Source organism: Gorilla gorilla, chromosome 20 (genome assembly GCF_029281585.2).
Source record: "Gorilla gorilla gorilla isolate KB3781 chromosome 20, NHGRI_mGorGor1-v2.1_pri, whole genome shotgun sequence".
Taxonomy (NCBI): Eukaryota; Metazoa; Chordata; class Mammalia; order Primates; family Hominidae; genus Gorilla; species Gorilla gorilla.
Genome location: NC_073244.2, coordinates 51459716 through 51471495, shown reverse-complemented (window position 1 = coordinate 51471495; position 11780 = coordinate 51459716). Strand labels below are relative to the sequence as shown.

At 42.1% G+C, this 11780-nt stretch overlaps 1 protein-coding gene across 2 annotated transcripts; it reads right to left on the bottom strand.

The window, feature by feature from the left end:
- Window positions 1-4675: 4675 nt before the first annotated feature.
- On the bottom strand, window positions 4676-9630 carry LOC101133420 (placental protein 13-like). 2 transcript variants are annotated; one of them, XM_019014933.4, is made up of 4 exons: window positions 9568-9630; window positions 7447-7523; window positions 6732-6942; window positions 4676-4923 (listed from the first exon to the last, which is right to left on the bottom strand). In XM_019014933.4, the coding sequence occupies exons 1-4, from the start codon at window positions 9580-9582 to the stop codon at window positions 4807-4809; spliced, it is 420 nt and encodes a 139-aa protein (XP_018870478.1). In that variant the 5' UTR covers window positions 9583-9630; the 3' UTR covers window positions 4676-4806. The 2 variants fall into 2 exon arrangements, with proteins under 2 accessions (XP_018870478.1, XP_063557978.1); XM_063701908.1 differs by lacking the exon at window positions 9568-9630 and adding an exon at window positions 8104-8211 and having other exon boundaries at window positions 4807-4923.
- Window positions 9631-11780: the final 2150 nt, after the last annotated feature.

Genomic DNA, 11780 nt, shown 5'->3' with positions numbered 1-11780 from the left:
CATGGGGTGTGGGGAGGGGGGAGGGATAGCATTACCAGATATACCTAATGCTAAATGACAAGTTAATGGGTGCAGCACATCAACATGGCACATATATACATACGTAACAAACCTGCACATTGTGCACATGTGCCCTAAAACTTAAAGTATAATGATAATAAAATTAAAATAAAATAAAATAAAATAAAATTCAAGAAGATAACATTGAAAAACTCTTCTAGACATTGGCTTAGGTAAAGAATTCATGACTACGAACCCAAAAGCAAATGCAACAAAAATAAATAAATGAGATCTATCTAAACTAAACTTCTTCTGTGCAGTAAAAGAAATAGTCAGCAGAGTACACAGACCACTCACAGAGTGGGAAAAAATATTCACAAACTATGCATCTGACAGAAGACTAAGATTCGGAATCTACAAGGAACTCAAACAAATCAGCAAGAAAAAAGCAATCACATCAAAAAGCGGGCTATGGACGTGAATAGACAATTCTCAAAAGAAGACATACAAATGGCCAACAAACACATGAAAAAATGCTCAGCATCACTAATTATTAGGGAAATGCAAATCAAAACAATAATGCAGTACCACCTCATTCCTGCAAGAATGGCCATAATAAAAAATAATAAATAAAAAAAGATTTCGGCATGGATGAGGTGATCAGGAAACACTTCTATACTGCTGTTGGGAATGTAAACTAGTATGGCTGCTATGGAAAACAGTGTGGAGATTTTTAAAAGAACTAAAAATAAAACTACAATTTGATTCAGCAATCCCACTACTGGGTATCTACCCAGAGGACAAGAAGTTAATATTTGAAAAGAATACTTGTACATGCCTGTTTCTAGTTGCACAATTCACAATAGCAAAATTGTGGAGCCAACACAAATGTCCATCAATCAACAAATGGATTAAAAAACGGTATATGTATATAACCATTGTGTGTGTATGTATATATATATATACATACACACACACAATGGGATACTATGCAACCACAAAAAGAAATGAACTATCAGCATTTGCAGTAACCTGAATGAGATTGGAGACTATTATTTTAAGTGAAGTAACTCAGGAATGGAAAACAAACATATGTTCTCAATGATGTGTAGGAGCTAACCTATGAGGACACAAAGGCATAAAAATAATATGATGGACTTTGGGGACTTGGGGGGAAGAGTGGAGGGGGATGAGGGATAAAAGACTACAAATATGATGCAGTTTGGGTAACGGGTGCACCAAAATCTCACAAATCACAAATAAAGAACTTACTCATGTAACCAAATACAACCTGTATCACAATAACTTATGGGAAAAAATAAACTAAATTACTGAGTTAAAAAACATAAAAATAAAATAAAACTTCAGTACAAAGACAAAAAATATGTAAAAACTGCCAATAAATATATGGAAAAAATGTTCAACATTACTAATCATCAGGGAAATGCAAACTAAAACCATAATACCAAACACATGGAATCAACATAAATGTCCATGAATTACAGATTGAATACAGAAAATGTGTTACATATACATCATGGAATATTATGCAGCCATAAAAAAGAACAAGGTCATGTCTTTTGAGGGAACATAGATGGAGCTAGAGGCCATTAACCTTAGCAAATTAATGCAGGACCAGAAGAAAAATACTTCATGTTCTCACTTATAAGTGGAAGCTAAACGATGAAAACTCATAACCACAAAGAAGTAAATGACAAACACTGGGGCCTATTTGAGAGCGGAGGGTGAGAAGAGGGAGAAGAGCACAAAAAATAACTATTGGTACTTTGCTCAGTGCCTGGGTGGTGAAATAACCTATACAACAAACACCTGTGACAAGGGATTTACCTATATAACAAACCTGCACATGCACACTTGAACTTAAAAGAAAAGTTAAAGAATGGTAAAAATAAATAAAATGGGGACATTTTTTTAAATTTCTTTTTTATTCTATCTTCTTGGTCCATCACTTGCAAATAGAGGCCCACATACACCGATGTTTAGTAGCATCACAGATGGCATCCCAGAGGAATCGCAACACTGAGAGAGTTAGGCATCAAGGACATTATTATCACAGAGTATATTTATTCTCTGGGGGCTTCTGTTATAACTGGAAAGACCAAAAGACCTTTGAGATGAGGAGGCTTTAGAGTTCATTAAAGAGTTTCTGCTTTTTGACCAATCCCCTTTTTGCTGGGAGAAGACAATGAATTTTGATTGAGCAGGAGGAGGAAAGATGTTGAGTAGATTTTCAGAGGCAACTCAAAAATTATTAGTTGAGCATTCACCCTGGACTCTATGTAATCTCTTTGTATCTAAGATGTAATTCCTGACCACCATGAGCACAGAGTAGCAGCTGAATAAAGATGAATGTAGCGAATGACCTTTAGGAAGTGCACTGAGGTGGTGAATATCATTCAAGAAAGGACAATCACTGTGTGTTTGCCTAGCAGGGCCGGCATGTAAAATTATGTCGGTTATTCAAATAAAATGACTGCCAGGCAAGCGGCAAGTTGATGTGAAATCCAAGTCGTTTTCTGCTCAGGAAGCCAGTGGTTTCAGGATAGTTTTCATCCACTCAGAGCACAAATTACACAATTCCCCCCAAAAATGAATTCCATGCTGGTGACAGGGCCTATAATTCATTATCAAAATAGAGAAGTGATCAAGACTGTGACAGGGAAGGTGTAAGGAGGACAGTGTATCTAATCAGAACACAAGAGTTTCCAGTGAGAGGGGAGGGAATTTCATTCCATACTGAAAAGAAACAAGGAAGAGAGGCATGAAGAGTGCCATTCACTGTGCGTTGGCACCTCAAGGTATCTGGATGTTAGGTTAAAGGAGGGTTAAGCAGAGAGGCATACCCATGAGTGAGGTTGGAGTTGCAGAAACTGTTGCAGTGAACATGGGGAGAGAAAATGAGAATGATTAAAATGACACCTAAGATGATCCTCGCAAACAAAGAGGCTGTTTGGTGGGACTCTCTTCATCCTGCCTTCATTGATTTTTAGATAATATTTTGTTTCTCTTCTCCTAAGTGGTTCTCCATACATGCTATGAGGCAGATAATCACAGCTCTTACAGTGGGAAAAGGGCTGCCATTCTGCCATTTTGGTAAGAAATCCAAGAAGCTGAGAATGGAGAGTGAGGACAAGTGTACAGAGAAACATTCCCGGAGAAAATGAAAATAGATGTCTGGGTGGTTTCACCAGTGATATGGATTAGTGACTGCTGTCTATTTTATTTTGCCTCTCTAAAATAGGTGTGTTCATTGCCTTTTTCCTATCTCTTTTTGTCTTTTTTGTTTGATTTGTATAAAGCAGATAATGTGTCCCTTTTGTGCACATGTTGAGAGAGATTGCAAGTGATAATTTGTAGTCACCTTATAGACACCACATCCTGATTAGATAAGATACAGCACTTCACTCTGAGCCTGTTCCTGTTATAGTAATGTCTTCAGAGATTCCTTACAGGGTTAGTGTTGTTAGTATGTGGGAAGTATATAAGCCAGTTACGACTCAGTGGAACTAGTTGCCAAAAATGGCTCCTCATGACTACAGTCACAATAACCACAGCTTGTGGGGTCCTCTCCTTTTGATTAGGGCTCTCTGTGTGACTCAACTTGCTCAATGTAAATTCATAGAAGTGACACTGTCTGCCATTCAAAGGTAGGTCCTATAATGCCGTGCACTGTCTCCATGAGCCTTTTGGAAGGCTTTCTTTGCTGAAAGCCAATCACCATTCCTTAAGTCCAAGAACCATGAGACTCTCCTGATTTGCACATATTCAAGGCATGAATGGAAAGGTGTGGTAGTGAAAGAGATAACCCAGCAGTTTCTAGGTGTTCATCCAGCCCTAGTGTTGAGTTGGACAGGAGGGAAGCATCCTCTGAAATCACAGCCTAAAAGATTTCTCTGCAAACACGACTCCCATCACATGACCTACCACTCACATGAGTTGAATAAACCTGTAAAGCTGGGAGAGATCAAAATCAATGATTGTTTTTAGTCAATATGTGTTGGGAGGTGTGCTATGCTACAATTTGTCACTGGAACAGCAGCAAAGCAGGGTCTGCCCACTGCGTCCATGTACATGGACTGTGTCTATTCCAATAATAATCTACATGTTCTCTGATCTAAAACCATGACCATTTATTTCCAAAGAGAAACCCCTTAATTCTGCACACATAAAATGGAAAAATCTTTGAATATTTGGAAATAAGAATAATTGAGATTCTTTAAGGAAAACACTGGGCTCCAATATTTCCCTACTACTTAGATTGAAAACTTCACAATGTGCCTACACAATAAGCATCCTGAGAACAATGAAAAAAATTAAGGAATTCCACATGATTTCCCTCAAGTTACAGGTTCTGCCCAAAGCCACTAGGTATACCTGTGTGGCTGTAAACAGCTACTTAACATTTCAGTGCGGTGAGTCATCTGACATTGGGTAAGGATTTTGGTTCAGACTGTCTGACATCAACTACCTACTATAGAAGAATGTTGTTTCTAATGTCTTCTCAGACATTCCAGGGACCTTGTCACTCACTCCCTTTGTCACAGGAAGGTTTATCCCCTTTGATTTCCTGATGCCTCCCATAGAATGTCCTGGACCCTCTTGGGGATGACCACTTCCTCTTTTCCCCTCTTAAAGCAAGAACCAATCATGTGAGGTTTGGTGCTGTTTTAATGATCAAGTGTAGGGGAAGGGGTGAGGAGGGATTATTCTGTTAGCAGGCTCTGGGAATCCCATGGTCAGGTAGAAAGAGGGATTCCTCAACAATGAGGAGTCTGATCATCTCCCTCAATCACTGATAAGCACTCTGGTCAGGGAGATATCTCTCAAGACTTGCAGCATCTTCACAGATGCTGGCGGGAATCGATGGGCAAAGTTGTAAATGCGTTGGCCATTTACCATTACCTACAAGAGGAAAAATGCATCAGAAAGACAGTATGCCACCAAACAGGTTTTCAGCCCTTTCTCTTCTCTGCCCAGTTACAAATAACCTTCCCCATGAAAACTCCTAGCTACACAAGTGAACCTAGTAGACACACTTCTGTGATTTTACAGGCTATGTTTCGTGCCTATTTGAGACAGTTGCTCATTTTATTTCTAATGTTTTCTCTCATTCCCCTAGTGAAGTTATACACCGTGTCACACAGTCCGTTTACTCGGCCTCCCTTCCAACCTGGAAGATCCCCATCACCAGGGACTGTGTCTCAGGAACTTGAGACCCTGCATCTCGCACAGGACCTGCCACAGGGTTAGTGCTAGACCATGTTCATTGAATGTATACTTTTCAGTTCCATGAACTGTGACTGCCTTTCACTACTGATGGCACAGTTCCTTTTTGGAGTAGCCTACATCTGAGGTGTTAGTGGCAAAGAATGAAACCCAGGGTTCTTAGAGAGTTAAAGGAGGACAGGTCTTGTAAAACATAAGATATTATCTTCAACAACTTTTAAGCATAGGAAAAGATCCCTCACTTGAATCTGAATAAGATGTGAATCTTTTGGCCTACTCATTAGAGAAAGCCAAAAAGTATGGAAACTATGGATATATTCCTTATGTCGAGGCTATAGAGAAAGTCACCTTCTTAGTGTTAATTTTTCAAATTTAAAATTTACACATTTTTGAGCTGTTTTTTTCATTTTTTTCTAATTATCTTCCAGTATAAGTATTGGGAAATCAGTAATGACAAGAGGATTGACTATAAAACTTAATACAGCATCATTTGTGAGAGCAAAATACTGGAAACAACTTTAATGCCCAAAAAAGGGTCAAGTTCAATAATTTTGGGTAAACTTTTTAATGCAATATTATGCAATCTTTAAAAACTGAAGCGGCACCATGGATTGATAATGTCTTCAAGATATATTCTTTGACAACAAATCAACTTAGTTGCTAAAGTGTAATGTGTAGAGCAACTTACACCAGGATTTGCTTAAAAACAAACGCAATCATAGACATATCTATATGCTTCCATAGGAAAAGATTTCCTCTGAAAGCCTGGGCACGGTGGCTTATGCCTGTAATCCCAGTATTTTGGGAGGCCAAGGTGAGCAAATCACACAAGGTCGGGAGTTGAAGACAAGCCTGGCCAACATGGTGAAACTCTTCTTCTACTAAAAATACAAAAGTTAATGAGGTGTGATGGCATGCACCTGTAATTCCGGCTACTTGGGAGACTAAGGCAAGAGAATTGCTTGAATCTGGGTGGTGGAGTTTGCAATGAGCTGTGATCATGCCACTGCACTCCAACCTGGATGACAAAGTGAGACTCTGTCTCAAAAAAATAAAAAAATAAAAAGTTTCTTTCTGAAGAAGAGCAGAACTCTAGTAATGGTGTTCTTATGAGTAGAATTGGGCCCAAAATTGAAACATAATTTTTGAATGATTAAAACCACCTTTTTCTTAAGTATATAGTATACATTCAGCTAAATGAAAATTTTAAAAATGGCATAAGTAGAAATGAGCACTATGGGAAAAGACAGAGGAGATTCTCCACTTTGGAGGAAATGGCAGGTGAGCCGACCTTGATCTTGGTCAGATTTGGGAAAGAGCTGAAGATGGCAGTGCAAGCAGAGGGTGCGCTGTGATGAAAACCTGAAACAGGAATAGTTATGGAAGATGGGCCCCAAGGGACTGGTGGCACCAGGTCAGTGAAAGCTGCCTCCTGCTCTAGGAGCCCACAGAGCTCCAGCGCTGGAAGATCCTGAAGTACTCACCTTGTATTCTTTGTGACGCACATGGATGCACAGCTCAAATGGTTTGCCATCTTCAAAGGGTAAATAGTAGCATTTCTCCTCATATCTCCATATGCCAAACACACGACTGTTCATGATTGCAGGATGACCAAAGTGCAGTCGGAATTGGAAAGCAATATCTGAGTCCTCATCCATCCCAGTGTAGAAATTCACCTCCAGCTGTGGGTCCTTGCTGAGGTCAAAGCACACAGCATGTTGGGCAGGTCCTCCCATTGTGCAGACACACACTCGCCACACACACAAATCCCTTCCCCCCTTTACCCAGGGCAAAAAGTCTCCCTGATGATACTGCAGTCCTGGTCCCTGTGGGGAGGCTTTAGCTCCTCATGCCCCCAGGCAGGGAGATGCTGTGTTCCTCATCCCCAGAAAAAAACTGAGCGCCAGTCAGTGACATGGGCCTATGACTTGTTCATTTCCTGAAAATTCTATGCCGTTTAATAAAGAGCCACAACCCAAACCCACTGAGTGTTCTCCTCCCCTAGGTTCCGTGGCTGGCCCGCATGCAGTTTCTACAGGTCTCATGTCTGTTGCTGGAAGGTCTCCAGGGCCTGCACTTGCATGAGGCCTTCATTATGCCAACTAGAGTTTTCCACATCACTCACACATAAGGTTAAACCCTTAGCAAATATTCTCCCTTCTCTCCTCCACCCCCTCCATTGGACCATGGAGTACTCACACAAAAGTGAGGATCGGTGTCCCTGTGATTATCACGCACGAACCAACAGGCAAGGAAACAGGCAGTGTGTATGGTACCTGCCAGGGTATGGAGAGTGAGTGAGAGCTAAAGGGTAAGGTGCAACCTCCCCTATGTAAAGATTCCCATGGTGCAGGAGGTTAGAGATCAAAGGTCAGACTCTGAGGCCTCTCCCCTTTCACCCTACCACAGTCAGGGCCCCATATTCCTGAAAATATGGTGGATCCATAGGTAAGAGCAATTGTTCAAGAGCCCGGATGCCTGGATTCCAGTCCTCATTTTGCCTTATACTAGCAGTGCAATCTTAGATCTATTACTTAACCTCTCCCTGCCTCAGTTTCCCCAGGACAAGGAGGACTATCAGGAATTCCTACTTTGTAGGGTGTTCTCAGTAATAGAGGAGTTAATATAGGTAAAACTTTTACCCTAATCCCTGGCATGTATAGGGTCAATTAGGGGTGACCTAACAGAACAGGGGAGTCCTCCTGAAACACTGACCTGCCTTATTTTCAACTCAGAAAATGAAAACAAGACTTGAGGGTGGAAGAATTTAAAAATTCACTCCAGTGAGAAACAACACTTGTTGAAAGAGAAAGGGAAATGACGAAAGAACAGGAAACCCCTGTGTGTGGGATGTACACGCATCACAATTATCAAGGGCAATGGACGTCCTTCCCAGAAGCGGCACACATTACTGACAGCACAGCCCCAGTACTTGCACAAATGAAGCCTGTGGGTCAGGGACATAACTGGAGGGAATGATTGATTTCTACGATGACTGCAAGTGGTTGATGATTTTTCTGTATTTTTGAGATAGGGTCTTGCTCTGTCACCCAGGCTGATATGCAGTGGTGCAATCACAGCTCACTGAAACATCGAACTCCTGGACTGTAGTGATGCTCACACATCTGCCCCCTCTTGTGTAGCTGGGGTGAAAGGTGCCTGCCACTCTGCCAGTCAGATATTTAAAGATTTTTAAAGAAAGCATATCACTATGATGCCTAGACCGGTCTCAAACTTCTGGCCTCAAGTTACCCTCCCATCTTTGCCTCCCAAATTGGTGGGATTATAGTCATGAACCAGTGAACCCAGCTGCTTTGTTGAGTAATGTCCACAGTAAGCGCTGTCTGAATTCAGACAGCTTGTTCTTTCATGAGTGGAGGAGCAAGTTTAGTCTCAGTTCAGACAGAGCTTACAGTGGATATTTTGCTTGATTCCGTCTCTTTAACCACGGCCTCTAATATTCTTCCCTGGCAAATCAGTATCTTCACACTCACCTGTTCCACAATGGGAAGAACAGGCTGGGCTAGGGACAGGGAAGCTGAGCCTGGGAGGCAAAAGCCAGTGATCACTCTGTGCAGTCCCCACCTGAGGAACCATCAGTCCCATAATCTGCATTCCTTTTCCTCACTCTTACTGGGAAGAGACATCTACTGATGATATATTTCACTCTCATAAGTGATCTGAAACGAGTCCTCGGTAACTCACAATCCCCAAGATCCCCACCAGTTAAGCCACTTGGGATCCACATTGCCACACATGAAAAGACACACAGGTGCTTCATCAGAGGTGCTGCTGTCTGGGGAGGAACCTTCACATGCACAGAAGGCCACGTGCATGTTTTCCCTTCAATACCCAGTCACATCCCAGCACACACACCCATAGTCACACAGAGCCATGCCACTCACTGAATTACACACACCTGCTCACTGTGCACATAAAGATGACCATGCACTGGTCTGGCTGTGCTCACACACATCACAGACAGGAAGACAAAGCACACTCACCCCCTTTCACTCACACACCTACCGGTCCTGGTGGGTCATCCACCTCCCACCTAAAGTCACTTAATCTCAGCAGAGAGTTCACTCTCATCAGACACCACCACACCCTCACAGAGGGTTACACTGGTCCAGGGTCCACAGCTCACACCCACAATCATCTCAGATACCACAGCCTCAGGGTTTCTCTTCTACACACCCACAACTCTCAGTAATGCATTCACGGTAGGAATGCTCATATTTTCAACTCAGAAAACCTCCCCTGTTTCTTTCTTGGTTTGTGTGACTTGAGATTATTGAAGGCTGTGCCTTTTCAACTCACGGGTAGTGATGACATTGTTCTCTCCTTCTGGGCGGCTCTTCGGAATTGTGTCCAGTCTTCTGTGTGAATCTCTGAGTGGGATCATTTAAATGCTGCAACTCAGAGATGCCCTTTGGCTTCATGCCAGATTCCAAGCCCCTCCCAGCAAGCTTTCCGTGAAGCAGGAGAAAGACTCAGGTGTCAGAAAGAAACTCTGTCACAACCATAGATGTTTGCAGGTCTGTGTCTGTAATGCAGCAGAAATGACAGTGGGGGAGGTACTAGGCTGTGGATTGGGTTACCAGGGAAATGCATAGATAAGGATGATGGAGTGAGGGGTAGGGATTGTAAAGCCCAGCCTTTGTGCCTCTCAAGCTTTTTCTCCAGTATGCAGAATCTAGCCAGAAGGTGTACATTTCCTCAATTTGTACAATGACTAAAAATAAAAAATTGGGAATTTTGTAAAAAGACGTTAGACCTAGAAGGTAATTCTTCTCTTTGCCTTTAAAGGTTCTGGGAGGGCCTTTAAGGGTCAGATCCTTTTGACCTTGATCCTCAGGAGGATCTGGGGAGAGAAGTAGAGATAGTTCTTGCATGAAACTGCCTCACACTAGGCCCTTTGGATCTGCCAGGTGAGGGTCACTCTCATCTGTCTGTCACATACCTGGGCTCTAGCTGCATTCTCTGCTTTGTCTTGGAGTCCATGTAAAACAAAGTTTCAGAGATATTGTTTCTCCTGCAGATTCTGGGAGAAAGATGAGATTTTTTTTTCTTTTTTCTTTTTTTTTACTTTTATTATAGGTTCAGGGGTACATATGCAGATAAAGTCATGTCATGAGGTTTGTGGTACATATGATTTCTTCACCTGGGTACTAAGCGTAGTACCCAATAGTTATTTTCTCTGCTCCTATCCCACCTTTCACCCTCCAACCTCAAGTAGGCTTCTGTGTGTGTTGTTCCCCTATTGGTGTCCATGAGTCTCATCATTTAGTTCACAATTATAAGTGAGAACATGCAGTATTTGGTTTTCTGTTCCTGCATTAGTTTGCTAAAAATAATGGCCTCCAGCTCCATCCATGTTCCTGCAAAAGACATGAACTCATTCTTTTTTAGGGCTTCATAGTATTCCATTGTGTACATGTATCACATTATCTATATCCAATCTGTCCTTGATGGCATTTGGGTTCATTCTGTGTCTTTGCTATTGTGCACAGTGTTGCAATGAACATTCATATGCATATGTCTTTAAGGCAGAATAATTTCTATTCTTCTGTGTATACAGTAGTGTATACACCATTCCCAGTAATGGGATTGCGGGGTTTAATGGTAGTTCTGTTATAAGCTCTTTGAGGAATCACCACACTGCTTTCCACAATGGGTGAGCTAATTTACACCACCACCAATAATCTGTAAGTGCTCCTTTTTCTCCACACCCTTGCCAGCATCTGTCCTTTTTTGACTTTTTAAGAAGAGCCATTCTGACTGGTGTGAGATGGTATCTCATTGTAGTTTTGATTTGCATTTCTCTAAAGTTCAGTGATATTGAGCTTTTATTATATACTTGTTGGCCACTTGTATGTGTACTTTTGAGAAGCGTCCCCTGTCTCTACTAAAAATACAAAATATTAGCCGGGCCGGTGGCGGGCGCCTATAGTCCCAGCTACTCAGGAGGCTGAGGCAGGAGAATGGCATGAACGTGGGAGGGAGAGCTTGCAGTGAGCCAAGATCGTGCCACTGCATTCCAGCCTGGAGGACAGAGTGAGACTTCATCTCAAAAAAGAAAAGAAAAGAAAAGAAAAGTATCTGTTCTCTGTTCTTGTCTTTTCTTGCCTTTTGTTGTTGTTTTAAGACAGGTCTCACTCTGACATTCAGGCTGGAGTGGTGTGGCACCATCTTGGCTCACTGCAACCTCTGGCTCCTGGGCTCAGGTGATCCTCCCAGCTCAGTATCCTGAGTAGCTGGTACTGCATACCAGCTGTGCAGACCTCACCTAAGGGATCAGTACCTACATAGTCTGTATTCCTCTTCCCCACACTTATTGGAAAGAGACACCTACGGATCATACATTCTGCCTTTAAATTGTTCTTTTTGCCTTTAAAGATTCTGGGACAGCACTGACCTTGATCTTCAGGATGATCCGGGGGAGAGGTAGAGAACATCCTTGCATGAACCTGCCCCACGCTAAGCCCTTTGGCTCTACCAGGTGAGGGCTGCTCTCATCTGTCTGTCCCACA